The sequence below is a fragment of the Oncorhynchus nerka genome, linkage group LG20 (genome assembly GCF_034236695.1).
Source record: "Oncorhynchus nerka isolate Pitt River linkage group LG20, Oner_Uvic_2.0, whole genome shotgun sequence".
Lineage (NCBI taxonomy): Eukaryota > Metazoa > Chordata > Actinopteri > Salmoniformes > Salmonidae > Oncorhynchus > Oncorhynchus nerka.
Genome location: NC_088415.1, coordinates 57,676,171 through 57,695,823, shown reverse-complemented (window position 1 = coordinate 57,695,823; position 19,653 = coordinate 57,676,171). Strand labels below are relative to the sequence as shown.

The 19,653-nt window shown below is 42.6% G+C and overlaps 1 protein-coding gene across 2 annotated transcripts; it reads left to right on the top strand.

Annotated features, from left to right (window-relative positions):
* Window positions 1-863: 863 nt before the first annotated feature.
* LOC115117388 (EEIG family member 2-like) lies at window positions 864-19,418 on the top strand. 2 transcript variants are annotated; one of them, XM_029645858.2, is made up of 11 exons: window positions 865-1,263; window positions 4,987-5,107; window positions 5,381-5,410; window positions 8,140-8,256; window positions 8,863-8,909; window positions 11,075-11,187; window positions 11,369-11,464; window positions 11,663-11,906; window positions 12,344-12,480; window positions 15,644-15,707; window positions 15,935-19,418. In XM_029645858.2, exons 1-11 carry the CDS (start codon window positions 1,118-1,120, stop codon window positions 15,975-15,977), a joined length of 1,158 nt encoding a protein of 385 aa, XP_029501718.1. In that variant the 5' UTR covers window positions 865-1,117; the 3' UTR covers window positions 15,978-19,418. The 2 variants fall into 2 exon arrangements, with proteins under 2 accessions (XP_029501719.1, XP_029501718.1); XM_029645859.2 differs by lacking the exons at window positions 12,344-12,480; window positions 15,644-15,707; window positions 15,935-19,418 and adding an exon at window positions 12,108-12,335 and having other exon boundaries at window positions 864-1,263.
* Window positions 19,419-19,653: the final 235 nt, after the last annotated feature.

Below are 19,653 nucleotides of genomic sequence, written 5' to 3'. Positions count from 1 at the left end.
CACTGTGTTGAAGAAGGAGCAACAGCGCCTCTTCAACTTCAGGAGGCTGAAGAAATTTGGCTTGTCACGTCAAACCCTCACAAACCTTTACAGATTCACAATTGAGAGCATCCTGGCAGGCTGCATCACCGCCTGGTACGGCAACTGCACCACCCACAAACGCAAGGCTCTCCAGAGAGTGGTGCGGTCTGTACAACACATCACGGGGTGTAAACTACCTGCCCTCCAGGACACCTACAGCATCCGATGTCTCAGGAAGGCAAAAAATATCATCAAGGACAACAACCACCCGAGCATCTGCCTGTACACCCAACAACCATACAAAAGGCGAGATCGGTACAGGTGCATCAAAGCTGGGACGGAGAGACTGAAAAACAGCTTCTATCAGACTGTTAAACAGCCATCACTAACACAGAGAGGCTGCTGCCTACATACAAACTTGACATCATTTTAATAAATTGATCACAAGTCACTTTAATAATGTTTACATATCTTGCATTACTCCTCTCATATGTGTATACTGTATTTTATACCATCTATTGCATCTTACCTATGCCACTCTGTCATTGCTCATCCATATACTTATATGTATATATTCCTATTTCATTCCTTTACTTAGATTTGTGTGTATTAGGTAGCTGTTGTGGAATTGTTAGATTACATGTTAGATATTGCTGCACTGTCGGGAACTAAAAGCAGAAGCATTTCGCTACACTCGCAATAACGTCTGCTAACCATGTGTATGTGACCAATAAAATGAGATTTGATGTCCTATGGTCATTTATTTGTCAGTATCCGGTTCTAGAAGTGCAACAGAGTAGACGGGCTATCTACCCTAACTCCACCCCTCGTTACTTGCATTCTTTGAACATGCACTAGAACGCCTCCTCTCAAATGGTCGCTTGTCGCTTTAGTGTTTAACACTCACTGCGCCGTGTCGCTCTGCTACTCATCAACCCTAGGTATAGGTATGGGGGCGAGAAGTATTTGAACTCAACGTCAAACGCTAAATGAACTCAGACAGCCAGTGACAAGTGGGAGAAGTGACCGTCAAGAAGCTCGACCTTTGGCTAGCTATAGATACTATTATAATTAGGCACCAAGCTACTTTAGCATAATGTCGTTCATTATGATGAAGAAAAAGAAATTCAAATTTAAGGTAGATTTCGAGTTGGAGGAACTATCTTCTGTTCCCTTTGTTAACGGGGTCCTGTTCTGCAAAGTACGACTGCTAGACCGTGGCTTTACAGAAGAGTCCTCTCGGTAAGAACGTCTTTCCTATTTTTAAGCAGAGTTTTTAAGAGAGCGATAACTGCTGGGAGTAGTGGCATTGTTAGCCAGATACAGCTAACAGCTATAGTTAGCTAACTAACTTCACCCTCTAGCTAGCTAGCTTAGTCACGAAGACAGTGCGGTGCATGTGAATAATGTGCTGTGTGTAAGTTAATAGCTAACAATGTCTCTCTTCGTGTATTAACGTTATTCAATATGTAGCCTGGTATTTCTACCTGTGTGTTATTTTGATGTAGTTTCCATGGTAACTCGTCTGCCATCTAGTTCTGACTGAGTGATTGACACAGCAAAACACCCTCAGTCACGAGGCCCACTGTCAAACATGGCTTGCTTCTTCTGTCATATCTGACATTTTATGTAGCCTACCTTAAAACATCTGGCAACTTAAGGTCAGTATTAACGTTCGCTAGATTCCATTTCCCACTCTGAAATGACAAGGAAAAGTCATGAATTTGCTTATCATTTTGTTCAAACCGATATTCCAATATCTCCTAGTTTAGACTGGCTAGGGTCTTATTGATCAGACTAGTTGCAAACACTTGGAAATCCCCAATCCAACCCTGTTTTCATGGTACATTTGGAGATTTTACGCATAGTGAACTCTATAACAAACACACATTCAACACTTTGCTGGAAAATGTATATTTTTCTTACAAGTAACATGTTTCAAGAACCCCATCATATGAGACTTTTTAAAGGGTGTCCCATTTCCTAAAACCTCAGTATCCCACTCAACATCAGTTGATGCAACAAGAACTACTTGCTCTCCAAGGATCCAGAGCCATTGAGATGGCTAGACATATTGTCTAAAAACTAGTTTCGAATCAGTTAAAGATTGGATCAGTCAAGTCACGTTTAACAGCGTCTAACTCATTTCTCTCACGTTATCCATTTCTCTCATGTTACCCATTCACCATTCCTTCCTGTTTAGACTCTGGAACATCCCCTCCTCAGAATTCAGGATAGGACTTTGTCCGTGGCATTTGAACACACAGACTTGTTTTCCCAAGAGAGAACCGATCTAACAGCTCCAACGGATCCTTGTGGTATTTTAAGAGATTCACATGTCAAGCCACTCAACCGCACTGAGTAGGACTGCACTTAAATGAGTCAGTCACTGGAAAGTAGTGGACACAACTGGAGCACGTGCTAGCTCTTAATGTTCGACTCGGTTGGCATTCCCAGAGGAACTGCCTGCATTTGTCCAATTATGTAAATGTACCATACTGTACGTAGCCATGACTCAAGCCATTGTCTTGTTATTTTTAACCCGTGAAGAGGTTTTGATTGAGTATCTTGTTAGAGAAACATGTTTTTTCTGCTCTATTAATATTATACGTTTCCTTAGGCTCATTGGAACACACACACCGACAGGCCATCTGCCTCCTCAGTCACTGAATGTGTGATTGAGTTGAAAGAATGGAGAAGGCGGCACTGAGTGATGTGATTATTTAAAAGCCTTTTTACTAGAATACCTGTCTGCTTTGGTCGACAGCCGATGTCTGTTCGACCACTCCTTGAACTCTCTCTAATGTTCTATGAGAGAAGTCTAACCGTTACCCAGTTGAGATTTGTGTGTGTGTGTGAATTCTGAAAGTATTTAGACCCCTTCCCTTCTTCCACATTTTGTTACGTTACAGCCTTATTCTAAAATGGATTAAAAAATAATATTCTTACCCCATGATGACCAAGTGAAAACAGGTTTTTAGAAGTTCAAACAGAAGTACCTTATTTACATAAGTATTCAGACCCTTTGCTATGAGACTCGAAACTGATCTCTGCTGCATCCTGTTTCCATTGATCATCCTTGAGATGTTTCTTCAACTTTATTGGAGTCCACCTGTGGTAAATTCAATTGATTGCATATAATTAGGAAAGCCACACACCTGTCTATATAAGGTCCCACAGTTGACAGTGCATGTAAGAGCAAATACCAAGCCATGAGGTCGAAGGAATTGTCCATAGAGCTCCAAGACAGGACCATGTCGAGGCACAGATCTGGGGAAGGGTACCAAAACCTTTCATTGAACATTGAAGGTCCCCAAAGAACAAAGTGGCCTCCATCGTTCTTAAATGGAAGTTTGGAATTCACAGTCCCATCATTACTTTAAGACATGAAGGTCAGTCAATCCAGAAAATGTTAAGTTTCTTCAAGTGCAGTTGCAAAAACCATCAAGCGCTATATGATGAAACTGGCTCTCACGAGGACCGCCACAGGAAAGGAAGACCCAGAGTTTCCTCTGTTGCAGAGGATAAGTTCATTAGAGTTAACTGCACCTCAAATTGCAGCCCAAATAAATGCTTCAGACTTCGAGTAACAGACACACCTCAACATCAACTGTACAGAGGAAACTGCATGAATCAGGCCTTCGTGGTTGAATTGCTACTAAGAAACCACTACTAAAGGACACCAATAATAAGAAAATACTTGCTTTGGCCAAGAACTACAAGCAAAGGACATTAGACCGGTGGAAATCTGTCCTTTGGTCTCATGAGTCCAAATGTGAGATTTTAGTTTCCATCCGCCGTGTCTTTGTGAGATGCAGAGTAGGTGAACAGATGATCTACGCATGTGTGGTTCCCACCGTGATGCATGGAGGAGGTGGTGTGGGGGTGCTTTGCTGGTGACACTGTCTGTGATTTATTTAGAATTCAAGGCTCACTTAACCAGCATTGCTACAACAGCATTCTGCAGCGATACACCATCCCATCTGATTTGCACTTAGTGGGACTATCAATGTTTTTCAACAGACAATGACCCAAAACAAACCTCCAGGCTATGTAAGGGCTATTTTACCAAGAAGGGGAGTGATGGAGTGCTGCGTCAGATGACCTGGCCTCCACAATCACCCGACCTCAACCCAATTGACATGGTTTGGGATGAGTTGGACTGCAGAGTGAAGGAAAAGCAGCCAACAAGTGCTCAGCATTATGTGGGAACTCCTTCAAGACTGTTGGAAAAGCATTCCAGGTGAAGCTGTTTGAGAGAATGCCAAGAGTGTGCAAAGCTGTAATCAAGGGAAAGAGTGGCTACTTTGAAGACTCTAAAATATATTTAGATTGGTTTAGCACTTTTTTTTGGTTACTACATGATTCCATACATGTTATTTAATATATTTGTCTTCACTATTATTCTACAATGTCGAAAATAGTAAAAATCAAGAAAAACCCTTTTGAGTAGGTGTCCAAACTTTTGAATGGTGCCATTCGGCAGATGCTTTTATCCAAAGCGAAATAGTCATGCGTGAATACAAGTAAGTTTTTTTCACCTGCATTAATGCTGAAGCACCGTACATATCACTTGCTCTAAAGAGCCAATGCATAGTGTTCTTCATTCCCGGAGCCTACTTCTGTCACTGAGGGGCCAGAAGCGCAAAACACTGCCGTCACATTTCAAAATCTATAATTCACTTAGCCTAGCCTACATCTATTTATGTGAGACTACTCCATAGGAAGGGAAAGAGCATGGGGAAGTTTGTTGTTTTTACTTTAAGGCTTTTATGTTCCATGTCTCATCTCTCGCACACAGGATCTTCTCATTGACTGTGTTCTTTGTTGACAGCCTAGATTTATCTTAGCCATTAATCAGATCAAGGGATGAATGTGTACTGTACCTAAACATTCCAATCAACTGTCACACAGTTCTGTTTTTTTTGTTGTTGATTGTACTGCTACTAACTTTGTCTTCTCCAGGGAGCAGGTCCAGGCTAACTGTGTGCGCTGGAGGAAGAGGTTCTCTTTCCTGTGTAAGATGAGTGCCAACGCTGGGACAGGAGTACTGGACCCCTGTGTGTGTCGGGTGTCTGTGCGCAAGGTACAGGACTCACTACAACAATGCTGCCAAAGTTATGTGAATGCTATGTCAAGTTCAATTGATGACAAGAATAGGTATACTACTGGTAGGTATACTAATAGGTCTAACTGCTAAAATATGTCTACCACTTGGTCAACTACAGGCTGTCATGATGTCAATCACTCATAAGACTATTGCTACAAAATCTGTGTTTTGAGATCGAATGTGGAGATGTACTTGTAGCACACAAGGATTGTTTGTTTGATGGATAACACATTTTTTCGTCATTTTTAGGAAATGAAGGGTGGAAAGACCTTTGCCAAGGTAATCTTTTTGCTTTTGAATTCAGTCAATGACCATCTTGGCATGCTGACATTTTAAAGTAGATACATAACAGAGCATTCTTATCATAATGCAAATTATAGTTAGTCATTCACCGCCTGAAAGTAACTTGTCCATTGTTAGTAAAGGTGAGGTTAAAGATGATAGTTAGCCTGTTACTGCGAACTTCCGTCTTTGGTTACTGATTGCTGTTTAACACTTATCTGTCCTTAAGCAGTCATTAATCCTTATATGGCAATAACTAAAGAATGACGTCACTACCGCATGACTCATTCTTAAAAGGGAAGTATATTGAAAGTAGGGCTGTTGCGGTGACAGTATTACTGCCACACCGGCGATCACTTGTCAGTAACACAAGAAAATGACATAACGATAGTGAGGCTATTACAGGGGGTACCGGTAGTTGAGGTCATTTGTGAAGTAACTATGCATACTATAAACCGGGAGTAGTAGCAGCAGTGTAAAAAAAAAGGGAGGGGGGTGTCAATATAAACAGTCTAGGTAGCCATGTGATTAATTGTTCAGCAGTCTTATGGCTTGGGGGTAGGAGCTGTTAAGGAGCCCCTTGGTCCAAGACTTGGCTCTGCTGCTGGTGGTCATTAGTAGCCTACCAAACTTGCTAACTGCCTGGTACTCAGCACTCTATTGTCCCTCTAATCACTCTGACATCAATGCAAATGTGATCGGAAAATCTAATCAAACACTTCACGATAGTCCATGAGCACGTTGTGCAACATTTCAATAGGCTATGGAATTGCATTAGAAAACAGAGTGATGGCCTCTACTAAATAGAGGAGGATCCCATCAGCTTTCTTTAGACTAGGCCTAATATATTTATTTCTCAACTTTCCTAATATTAAGCACATTGCTTTTCTTAACAACAGTATCATAGCCTACCTGACTGGCATGAAAATGAACCACGGGAAAAGAGTCCCCTATTCGCTAAGTGCATAGATGGCATGCATTTTTTTTCACACTGCCCTTGTTTCGAGACAGGTACATGATAATGGTCCGTTCTAAATCAAAACAAATTTCACACATATATTATTTAGTACAAGATTAAATCAAGAATAGTCTGAGTGACAATATTAGCCTATCAAGTGTGAATTATATATCATAACTTGTGAATGATACCCAGCATAAGAAATTGCCATTACATGCATAATCGCATTTGCGGTCATTTTTGATAATGGTGTTTTCCCGCTAATAGAACATTCACACTCTTTTAAGACAGAGACACTGACCACTACTAACTACAGCTGGGTTAGACAGACCCCTACAACAGCATGGCTAGTGCCATGTGTGCATTGCTGCGCTTATAATATGAATAAATAGCATAATAATTTATCAACATTTTAAGCTAGTGTTCTGATCTGTTGCATCAGCCACATTGTGTAAAAAAGTTGTTTTTAATGCTAGTGGTTGTATTAATTTGGGATTTATTGCATCCCACAACTGTCCCCAGACTGTTTGGAATATTTATTTCTCTCACAGAATAGGTCAACTTTTGTACTATGGTGATAGTAGATTGACATAAGCTAGGACTTTTGCTATTCGTTAGGCCTACTCAACTTGTTGGCTGACAAAGTAATTGTGGACAGTTTTTCCAATATCTTCAATATGCACCTCGGAATTGGATAAGGAGGTGCGCAGTTACCTTCCCGATGTGTCTGTCTTCACTTGTAGCCTGTGAGAAAGACCCGATCACGTGATGTAGATGTGAGTGAGAGGCTATTCGGAGCGCGCAGTGCTCGGGGTGAAGAGCACAACGCAGCACTCCGGGCCAAGGGCACAATGGCCACTAGCTGCAAAAGGCATGGATTTTTAAAACGTTTTTAGGTTGTGTTACGGCCACAAAGGGGATGCCACCGTGAAATTTGAGGCATTGTCAAGTGCTTCACAAATTGTGAATGAGAGACTAATGAAGTGTGTACAGCCTGCACAAAGAAACAAAGCAGAGCTCATGCCTTTCAAGCTATTTTTTTCAAATCATCATTAGTCGCGTCATGCAGCCTTACAATGTATTAAAAATCAAAACATAGAGCCAAACGTTTGTAGAACAACTAAAGTTGCTCCTATATGCTTCATTTAGAGTTATTAATGATCTATTTCTTTGTTAACCGCTCAACACAGAATAGCCACATGTGCGCACTCCCTCAAATCGTTTGGGGAAAATGTTTATTTTATTCAGATTTGTTCAATTGTATTCTTTAAACTATAAAATGACATAAAATAATGCCACAGAATTGTAAGCAAATCTTGCTTAATATATAACTAGTGTAGCCCACAGATTTGGCATAGCCACATCAGAACCTAACATAAGGACAACTCATGAGTATACTATTCTGTACGTTTTTTTTATCATGCTTCTTTAGACCTAAAATAAATAATGGATTTATTGTGAAGGTGTAGGCTATATTACATGGATGTACAAGACTTTTTAAAATGTTATGTAGATGTTCCAAAGGTCTACATCAGTAGGCTATGCGTGGAAGCCAGGAGGTGCTAAATGTGTTAACGGTCAATTACCAGGAGTTATTTGCTTGACAATCACCGGCTGCCGAATGTAATGGTTAAAGACCACTACAATAGCTCCTTACAGATGTGATTGTTAGAAACAGAGTGCTCTGTATTAGAACTCTATGGAACTGAGGCTCTGTTGAAAAGCAGTTACCATAAACCTGAATAGATCTGTTCTCTCTATTCTGCAGCTGGGTTTTGCTGACCTGAACCTGTCAGAGTTTGCTGGCTCTGGCAGAACGACGCGCCGATGCCTACTAGAGGGTTACGACACCAAGAACTCCAGACAGGACAACTCTATACTCAAGGTACACTTCGGTACAGTTAGACAGGCCTCCAAAGCATCTACTGTATAGGACGTGTGTATGACACTGGAGTCTGTCCTCCTCTGCCCTAGTCCACTTGGCTCTGTCCTATCACTCTAGAATGAGGAGACCTACTTGTCTACACAGGGATCACTGCTCTTAAAGAACTGGATAGATGAATGAAATACACGGATTAGCCTATACAACGTCAGCTATCCAGTCTAACTAATGAGTGTTCATGAGGGAGAGGAGACCAGGAAGGGAACCATGTGAGAGTATTGGGTCATAGCCAACATACCCAAGTATTGGCACACATTGGGAGTAAGCACATGGTTAGCTATCACCCTCCTCGGCCCCTTAGTCACCATTCAGGATTGGGTATTCTAATGATGCAACTGCTCTAACATGTACGTGAAGACTGGCACCTCTGAGCCTGTGATATTGGAGAAGTACCTGTGTCATGAATGTATATTGTACATGCTTCGGGTAGAATTTGTACTTCGACACAGGTCTAGGATCACTTCATCCTATTTCGTAGGGCCTGTGGATGTGCATGAGCCGTGCTGCCATTTTTTTTGGCTGACATTGTTTTTGTCACCTCTGTCACAGGTTGTCATTAGTACACTGCTCATGTCTGGGGACCCCTGCTTTAAAACGTAAGTGCACCTTTCATTGCCGTCTTTGTTCCATCCTTCTGGTGCGTTGCACTTCACTGATTTTGGATCAGTGGTACAACTGCAGGATTAGCTTATCGGAAATTAATGCAGTTTTGGCCCATTATTCAGTGAAGGTAAGTAGGAAACATTGATGTGACAGACAGAAGTCTGCATCTGGCCAGACCACAGACACACAGAGCAAACCACCAACCTACATATGCATTCAGCATCCTGTCTCTGAGTACACCCAGACACGGCTGCTATCTCTGGCTTTATGAAACAGAGTCACAGAAACACAGGGGGTTAATTACCGTCCCGTGTTTGTGAAAGTTCAAGCGTTGGCACAGTTTCCTCAGCACCACATGAACAATTTGAAGTCAAGCTATACTTGTGGACTCAAATCAAACCAACCTCTCCTGTTGAAAATGAATAGCAAGAGTTCTATTGTTTCAATATGATAAGAGAACTTCCTCACAGATTCTGTCTGTTAGAAAGGACTGATTTGAGCATGACGTGCCCACACACTCCTGGCAGCGCCTTTCCTTTGGACACCCTCGTAAACAAACACAGACACACTGCATCACACTACTGCACCACCCCAGTGCTCTCTCTCGGAACACGTCGCTCTATTGTCTGAATCCCACAGGAAACCAAATGGAATATAACGTTTATATTTCACCATGGAGGAGGGGGTGAAAATGGTCTTAGAATCAGTTCTCACTAATGCAGTGAGTGTGGGAGTGTGGGAGGGTTGCCTTGGCCAATGCCTCTGATAACACAGTGGAGAGATTCTGGGAGAAAGCTTTCATGCAATCATGAAGTGCTGGTGTGCCTCAGTGTTCCTCGGTGTCCCCCGCAGTGTGTGTCTGTCTTTTACTGAGCTTTCCTCCTACAGAATGTGACTCGCACACAATGTGTGTGTTGGGAGTATTGTAAGAGCTCTGTAGAAGGGAAGGGGAAACTTACAAATTTGCCAATAACAGCTAGTTTTAAAGTATTTTGTCTGTAATGTATTTTTTGTTATATGTCGGACACCAGTAAGACTCGCTGTCACCATTGGCGTCGACTAATGGGGATCCAAATAAATAAATAAAGAATATTTGTTGGTCTATTATTAACCAATTTACCACCCGGTGCCCCTGCACATTGACTCTGTACCGCCTGTATATAGTCTCACTATTGTTAATTCACTGCTGTGTTATTTTTCTACTTGACACGTATTTTTCTTAACTGCATTGTTGGTTAGGGGCGTGTAAGAATTTCACAGTGAGGTCTACACAGGTTATATTCAGCATTTCACAGTGAGGTCTACACAGGTTATATTCAGCATTTCACAGTGAGGTCTACACCTGTTGTATTCAGCATTTCACAGTGAGGTCTACACCTGTTGTATTCAGCGCATGTGACAAATAAGATTTGATGTGGTGGCAAGCTGAAACTTCCTCCCGTGCAAACAGGCTGGATTAGAAGGTCCTGTGTAGATAGTTGCTGGTTGAAAATACAATCAGGAAATAACACTGATACATTTTTTTTCTCACACTTTTACAGTTTTAGTTTCTATCAGCAAGAACAGAATTTTGACTGCACTGGTCCTTTGACTAACTTTGTCTCCTCCCAGTGTCTCTCTTTAAATGTCTCTCCCACTCTCTTCTTCTCCCTCACTTTCACGGTCTCTGTCTCTTGTATATAATTTGGTCTCTGGTATGTAATGTGAGTCCACCCCCCCTCTCCAATCTTGAGTTAGACCCGTTCATCTAAGAAATAAAAGAAGTGAGACCTGGTGGTTTCCTGTGTTGTGAAAGTGGGGTTATTAAAGATGAACGTGAAGCTCCGCTAAACTGATATACGGCTCATAAAATCCTCTTGCTAACAGATCAGCACTTCTGATAGGATATGATTCACATGTTCCAGTTCCACAGAAGAACTTTGCATTCCAAAAAAAATGGCTTTAAATGAATATGCCAATTATGGCTTTAGATGTTACATTAACATGTATTCAATTCAGCCACTGACTTTGAAATAACCATTTGGACAAACAAATTAAAGACTCAAACCAATCAACAACCATGCATGGTAGGGAGTAGTAGGTTTGGAACAGATGGTGTTTGTAAAGCAGCTGATCGAGTCAGTGAAAGCAGTTGATGTGACTGACAATGTCCCTGCAGGCCACCGTCCACGGCCATGAAACTGGGCCTTCAGCAGGCTGAGGCAGAGTGTCTCCACGAAGACAGGAAGGGAGGGGACACACACACACAAACACCCTGCCTCGCCGTCCCAGGTACACACACACACACACACACACACACACACACACACACACACACACACATACCTCCCCGCCGGCTCTGTACACATAACACTTTGATTGCAGGATTAAACCCTGTTAATCAGTAATCATTAGTGCTAATGTTGTGTATTGACATTGCCAAAATAATGTACTGCTGTTCTCTCCTGCTCAGAGCCCCCAGGGAAGTGTGCATCTGTTCCTGATGAACTGGGAGCATGTGGCCATTCTAGAACGTCCAGCTACGCCAGCCAACAGTCCAAAGTCTCAGGTAGCTAGTAGCTACACGCCTCGTCTGAACCAAATGCGGATGAGAAAAGGCTATGACTTGTGTCATGAACTAAATAAGATATGAACAGTAGGCATGAATGTCTGAAAAGCTGTAGCTTGCTGTCAAAGTTATGGTTCTTGTTGTGAAATCTGTGTCTCTGTTGTGTGGAGGGTAACATTACCTACTCGTTCCCCATAGGCTACAGCACAGGTCACTCGCGCTCTTCCAGCCTATCAGAGCTCACGCACAAGAGGAACCCCTCAGTAGGCTCCGCCTCGACGGGCATTGCAAGCATTCCTGAACCCAGAGAGGACCGGGGGACTGAGAGGGGGGAGAAGGAGGCCCACTCTACACCCCCGGTCTCTGTCACCTGTGCCTACTTCCCCGTGCCTGAATATCCCCCCACCCCTGCAAAGAGCTCTGCCTCTGAGAGACTGAGCAGGTAATATTCACATACTTTGTTGAAAGATCAGAGATGAGTATCGCAATGTAATCAACAGGAGTCTTTCTTTCCATCTCATCCACCAGTTTTTTTTTCGTCTTACGTGTGTGTGTGTGCCTTAGGCATCAGATGAAGCAGAACTCAGTGGAGTCTCAGCTGAAGAGAGTGGATGTTTTTGTTTTTTACGTGTGTGTGCCTTAGGCATCTGATGAAGCAGAACTCAGTGGAGTCTCAGCTGAAGAGAGTGGATGTTTTTGTTTTTTACGTGTGTGTGCCTTAGGCATCTGATGAAGCAGAACTCAGTGGAGTCTCAGCTGAAGAGAGTGGATGTTTTTGTTTTTTACGTGTGTGTGCCTTAGGCGTCTGAAGCAGAACTCAGTGGAGTCTCAGCTGAAGAGAGTGGATGTTTTTGTTTTTTACGTGTGTGTGTGCCTTAGGCATCTGATGAAGCAGAACTCAGTGGAGTCTCAGCTGAAGAGAGTGGATGCTACCCGGGTGGATGCGGACGACGTTGTGGATAAGATCCTCCAGAGCCAGGACTTCAGCCACGGCCTACTGGACTCCAGCACTGAGGGTACGCTCACAAGCCCTGGCTTTAGTTCAGAGGGATTAGGGTTAGGCTTAGCTCAGTGGGGGATTGGCAGTCTTTACCAAGGATCACCTTCAGTGCTCTGTTGTCTCCACCAAGTCTGTCCCCAAACAGTTTGATTAGCTGGTTTTAAGCATTACACTTTCAAATAGCTCTTTGTTGACTGTTGCTGGGTGCTATCGTCCACCATCAGCACCGGCCTGTACCCTACCTGTCCTAAGCTCTCTCCAGGCCCCTTACACTAAGTCTGAATTTGTTCTGCTTGGTGACCTAAACTGGGACATGCTTAAACCACCTGACCAAGTCCTAAACAATGGGACTCCCTAAATCTTTCCCAGACTATTACCAACACCACAAGGTATGACTCCAAACACCCAGAAATGGCTACTCTTCTTGATGTTATCCTCACAAATAATCCTGATAGGTATCAGTCTGGTGGTTTCTGTAATGACCTTAGTGATCACTGCTTTACAGCCTGTCCCGATTTGTCATAGATACTAAAAGAACTAAAAAACTATAATGATCAAGCCTTCCTTCATGAACTGGCCTCTGTAAATTGGTATAGAATCAGCTTGATTACCTCTGTCGAAGACACTTGAACCTTCTTTTTTGATATTTTCAATGTTATTGTTAACAAACAAGCCCCCATAAAGAAAATAAGAATTATAAACCGGTTCAGCCCCTGGTTCGACCGTAATCTTGCAGTTACTCCACCTCAAGAATTCCATTTGGCGAAAGGCACGGCAAAAATGAGAAATAAGTGTGCTCAAAGTTTGGAAGGCCAAAGTTAGTTACTTTAAGGAGCAGTTCTCTCATTGTGGGTCTAACCCCAAGAAGTTCTGGAAAACTGTTAAAGACCTGGAGAGTAAACCCTCCTCCTCACAGCATCCCATGTCCCTTAATGTTGATTATGTGGTTGTTACTTACAAGAAGCACTTGGCTGAGCTCTTTAATCACCACTTCATTAAGTCAGGTTTCCTATTTGACTCAGCCATGCCTCCTTGCCAGTCCAACATTTCCTCATCTCCCACCCCTTCTAATGCGATTAGCCCTGATGGTTCTCCCTCTTTTTTCTCCTGCCCCGCTACAAAGTTTATCCCTGCAGGTGATCACTGAGTCAGAGGTGCTAAAGGAGCTCCTTAAACTTGACCCCAAAAAACCATCTGGTTCAGATTGTTTAGACCCTTTCTTCTTTAAGGTTGCTGCCCCTATCATCGCCAAACCTGTCTCCAACCTTTTTACATTTACATTAACCTGTCTCTCCTCTCTGGGGAGGTTCCCATTGCTTGGAAGGCAGCCACTGTTTGTTCTTTATTTAAATGGAGAGATCAGGCTGATCCTAACTTATAGGTATATTTATTTTTGCCCTGTTTATCAAAAGTGTTGGAAAAACTTGTCAATAATCAACTGACTGGCTTTCTTGATGTCTATTATTCTCTTTGGAATGCAATCTGGTTTCCTCTCAGGTTATGGATGTCTCACTGCAACCTTAAAGGTCCTAAATGTGTCACATTTGCCCTTGATTCCAAGCAATATTGTGCTGCTACTTGGTCTAAGCTTTTGATATGGTAGACCACTCCATTCTTGTGGGCCAGCTAAGGCATATTGGTGTCTCTGAGGGGTCTTTGGCCTGGTTTGCTAACTACCTCTCTCTCAAAGAATGCAGTGTATAAAGTCTGAACATCTGCTGTCTTAGCCACTGCCTGTCACCAAGGGTTTACCCCAAGGCTCGAACCTAGGCCCCACACTCTTCTCAATTTACATCAACAACATAGCTCAGGCAGTAGGATGCGCTCTTATCCATTTATATGCAGATGATAGTCTTATACTCAGCTGGCCCCTCCCAGCATTTTGTGTTAAATGCGCTACAGCAAAGCCTTCTTAGCGTCCAACAAGCTTTCTCTGCCCCTTAACCTTATTCTGAACATTTCCAAAACAAAGGTCATGTGGTTTGGTAAGAAGAATGCCCCTCTCCCCACCGGTATGATTACTACCTCTGAGGGTTTAGAGAGCTTAAGGTAGTCACCTCATACAAGTACTTGGGAGTATGGCTAGACGGTATACTGTCCTTCTCTCAGCACCAGTCTCAACGTCGACAGTGACGAGGCCAGCATCCCGGAGTCGCCTCTTCACTGTTGATGTTGAGACTGGTGTTTTAAGGGTACTATTTAATGAAGCTGCCAGTTGAGGCATTTCTCAAACTAGACACTCTAATGCACTTGTCCTCTTGCTCAGTTGTGCACTGGGGCCTCCCACTCCTTATATTCTGGTTAGGGCCAGTTTGCTCTGTTCTGTGAGGGGAATAGTACACAGCGTTGTATGAGATCTTTCTCAGAACAAGAATAGACTGATGAGTTTCAGAAGAAAGGTCTTCGTTTCTGGCCATTTTGAGCCTGTAATCGAACCCACAAATGCTGATGCTCCAGATACTCAACTAGTCTGAACAAGGCCAGTTGTATTGCTTCTTTAATCAGCACAACAGTTTTCAGCTGTGCTAACATAATTGCAAAATGGTTTTCTAATGATCAATTAGCCTTTTAAAATGATTAACTTGGATTAGCTAACACAACATGCAATTGGAACACAGGAGTGATGGTTGTTGATAATGGGCCTCTGTACGCCTATGTAGATATTCCATAAAAATCAGCCTTTTCCAGCTACAATAGTCATTTACAACATTAACAATGTCTCCACTGTATTTCTGATCAATTTGATGTTGTAGTGAATCTGTTATTCAATGCGTTTGTATGGGCAGTAAGGCCAAATCAGATTTTCCATAAAATAATTGTCATTTTTTTCGATACATCAAGGGGTCTTAAAATTTGAAATCAAATAGCAAAATGATCCTTGGTATGACCTTCTAAAAACAATTCAATATAGTTTAGTAGAAACCCCCTCCCCTGGTTTAGACATGGATTAGACTAATGGGTTAACAGATTACTATATTTGCCATTTTCAAGTAACACATTTCTAGTTCTTTGCTGCTAAAGCAAAGTCACTCTATGCCATGCCTCTTTCTCATCGTGAATAACACTCTTGTCAATAACCACTTATTTTTAGATGGCTCATTGTTGGTTCCTAAGCAATTTTCGCAGCGCTGCGACCTTGCGTTGATTGACAGTAACTTACTTGTTTTTGCGTGTTACAGAGGAGGGGCTCAAGCTGTTTGTTGGTCCTGGTGGAAGCACGGCGCTGGGCAGCCAACACACCAGGTTGGTGACATTACCTAATGCATCAGAAATAGAATGACACAACAGGCACTGTCACTGATATTTCACCTTTTTTTTTAACTGCTCGAGGGCCAATCGATAGTTAAAGAATATTTGATTGATAGACTGTTTGTTGGTTGTGAAGAGTTGTTCAGTAATGCCCTTTCACTTGTTTGTGTGAGTTTTGGCTGGTGAGATAACATGTGTTTATGTCTGGTGTTCTCTTTCAGGGTTGGGGCTGGGCCCTACGAGCAGGTGGTGATCAAACGCTAGCCCCCAGGGGGAGCGGACATGCGAGACTGCTTCCCCTAGTGTTAAAGGAAGAAGGTGACCTGAGGTTCATGTCAGCTTGTTTTTGAGAAGAAAGAGGAGGATATACAGTGCATTCGGCAAGTGTTCAGACCCTTTCCTTTTCGCACATGTTATGGCCTTATTCTAATGTATTAAATTACATGTTTTCCTCATCAATCTACAAACAATACCCCATAATGACAAAGTGAAAACAGGTTTTTAAAAAACAGAAATACCTTACCTACTGAATAGCTTAAATATTCATACCCTGGCCTCCCGAGTGGTCCAGTGGTCTAAGGCGCTGTGCCACTAGAGATTCTGGGTTCGAGTCCAGGCTCTGTCGCAGCCGCCCGTGACCGGGAGACCCACGGGGCGGCGCACACTTGGCCCAGCGTCGTCCGGGTTAGGGGAGAGTTCGCCGGGCAGGGATGTCTTTGTCCCATCACGCACTCTGACAGATTGGTGTGGCTGGCTTCCGGTTTAAGTGGGCATTGTGTCAAGAAGCAGTGCGGCTTGGTTGGATTGTGTTTCGGAGGGCGCACAGTTCTCGAACTTCGCCTCTCCCGAGTCCATACGGGAGTTGCAGCGATGAGACATGACTGTAACTACCAATTGGATACCAAGAAATTGGGGAGAAAAAAGTAATGCCCTTTGCTATGAGACTCGAACTTAAGCTCAGGTGCATCCTGTTTCCATTGATCATCCTTGAGATATTTATAGAACTTGGTTGGTCCACCTGTGGTAAATTCAATTGGACATGATTTGGAAAGGCACACACCTGTCTATATAAGGTCCCACAGTTGACTGTGCATGTCAGATCAAAAAACCAAGCCATGAGGTCGAAAGGATTGTCTGTAAAGCTCAGAGACAGGATTGTGTTGAGGCACAGATCTGGGGAAGGGAACCAGAAGATGTCTGCAGCATTGAAGGTCCCCAAGAACACAGTGGCCTCCATCATTCTTCAATGGAAGAAGTTTGGAACCGCCAAGACTCTTCCTAGAGCTGTCCTCCCGGCCAACTGAGCAATTGGGGAGAAGGGCCAGACTCCCCCTTTGTGGTGAAGTGGCCAGACGGAAGAATGCTTCTCAGTAAAAGGCACATGACAGCTCGCTTGGAGTTGGCCAAAATGCACCTAAAGGACTCTCAGTCAATGAGAAACAAGATTCTCTGGTCTGATGAAATCAAGATGAAACTCTTTGGCCTTAATGCCAAGCATCCCGTCTCGAGGAAACCTGGCACCATCCCTACGGTGAAGCATGGTGGTGGTGGTGGCAGCATCATGCTGTGGGGATGTTTTTTAGTGGCAGGGACTGGGAGACTAGTCAGGATCGAGGGAAAGATAAACTGAGAAAAGTACAGAGATCCTTCATGAAAACCTGCTCCAGAGCGCTCAGGACCTCAGACTGGGGTGAAGGTTCACCTTCCAACAGGACAACAACCCTAAGCACACAGCCAAGACAACCCAGGAGTGGCTTCGGGACAAGTCTCTGAATGTCCTTGAGTGGCCCAGCCAGAGCCCGGACTTGAACCCAATCGAACATCTCTGGAGAGTCCTGAAAATAGCTGTGCAGCGACTCTCCCAATCCAACCTGATATCGCTTGAGAAGAATGGGGGAAACACAACACATACAGGTGTGCCAAGTTTGTAGTGTCATACCCAAGAAGATACAAGGCTGTAATCGCTGCGAAAGGTCCTTCAACAAAGGGTCTGAATACTTATGTAAATATATTTGTCATTATGGGATATTGTGTGTAGATTGATGAGGGGAAAAAAACGATTTAATCAATTTTAGAGTAAGGCTGTAATGTAACAAAGTCTAAAACGTCAAGGGGCCTTAATCATTTCCGAATGCACTGTATGGACTAGAGTGGAGCAGTATAATGTTCTCTCTACCCAGAGGGGGTAGTGTTTCAATCCTGCAGGCCTTATGTAACATTTTTAGATAGGTAGGAGAATACTGTGCTCTTACAACAAAAAGGGCTTGTGATTTTTTTAATGGAAGTCAAATGGTTCTAGGTTATTACTCTGGGAGGTATGTTGTAATTTACAGTTGTATGTTGCTGCTTGACATGTTCACTGTGTAAAATGTGCAGGGGGTGTAGTGGAGGACGCAAGTAAACAAAGTTGACCCAGCAATTTTTTTGGGGTGCAACAGTTTACCTACCTTTTGCGGAAAAATGCATTGAAAGTATAGGGAGGGATCAGTCTATCAACAAATAAAAAATAATAATAAATGTGTAGTGTTCCACACGTGCGCACACAGGTGTTTTAACTGACAAAATGTGATCATTTCCCACAATGACCTTAAAACGGACTAAAGAACTATACACACACAGGTTGTGTGATGTCATCGACCTACAGGTGCCTGATTCTGTCGTGTGAACAAAGAGGAACTGACAGTATGTTTAGCTATACATGAAGAGTCGAGCCGGGAATTAAGATTCTATAAGCAGTGGAATTACATATGGTGCCAGATGGTGAGAGAGGGAGGAGGAGTGTTAACATCAGATGGAGTTGACAATGTCCTTGTAACTGGATTAGGTCCTAGACAGACCTGTAGGTTGGTGTTTAGGTGTTGAATCCTCAGCAAAACGGTTATATAGGAGCTTCACTATGATCCCAATATTGACAACAGTTCACTTGCTTTGACTTACAAAATTGTATTTGGAAGTATTTGGAGAGGCCTTCCTTGTGCAGACATCAAATCAGATGTTTATTTTTTTCAGAAAGCTTCTTTTGATTCTGTAGTAGTAAGTAGGAGGGAAAACTGATTTAGGGACAGTGAACCTTTTGTTGATATTTTGCTCGTGGAAAGTGGGGCCCGGTTAGGTTCATTCGAGGAAAGATGGAGTCAGTCAAGTACAGTGATCCAACCAGGATGCTAGAGTTCTGACAAGCATCTGCAAGGCCAAATGTGACCTTTTGTTTAGTGCCTTGTTGAAATATTGTTTGTGGAGTTTATGTCCATGATGCAGTAAGTGTTGCCTCATTCAACCTCACATTCAATTAGCAGACCAGTTGTTGTATTTGTGTATGTTGACACTGTCTGCATTTATCGGTATGAATACAGATTAGAGAAGAGAAGAGAAAAAATATTCTGATTTTCATAATGTAAAATTTTTAATGACTTTTTCTTATTTGTCTATTTTACCACAAGGACACCTTTTTATAGCATGTATTTATGATGTTGGTGTACTACTTTGTTAGTTGCTTTTCTGGTTATTTCTGTAGATTGCTGTTGCAAGTGCTGGTTCCACATTGTTTAATTTTCTAAATGTTGGAAGATGGTTATTTCAATACTGTATCCCAATTCACAAACACATGCTGTTGTACTGTAAAGTACTCTGTAAAAGAATAACAAATCATTTCCTTGCACGTATCCGGTGTATGTGACAATAAAACATCGTAATCAAACAATTCCATTTATTTAGTAAACAATGTTTTTTTTGCTCAAGTGTTTTGTCTTTCCTCTGCTAAACTGTTGCCTACTCTTCCTTCCCAGCTATAGCTATAAAAAAATATAATTAAAGTTTATTGATTGCGTACAGAGATTTGCAGATGTTCTAGTAGGTGAAGTGCTTATGTTACTAGCTCCAACCGAGCAGCAGAATGCTTGTTACTAGCTCCGACAGAGCAGTAGAATGCTTATTACTAGCT

Coding starts and splice junctions, on each gene's coding strand:
- LOC115117388 (XM_029645858.2), top strand. CDS start 1,118: ATGTCGTTCATTATGATGAAGAAAAAGAAATTCAAATTTAAGGTAGAT. Junction 8,910..11,074: donor GGGGACCCCTGCTTTAAAAC/GTAAGTGCACCT, acceptor ATGTCCCTGCAG/GCCACCGTCCACGGCCATGA. Junction 11,188..11,368: donor ACCCTGCCTCGCCGTCCCAG/GTACACACACAC, acceptor TCTCCTGCTCAG/AGCCCCCAGGGAAGTGTGCA.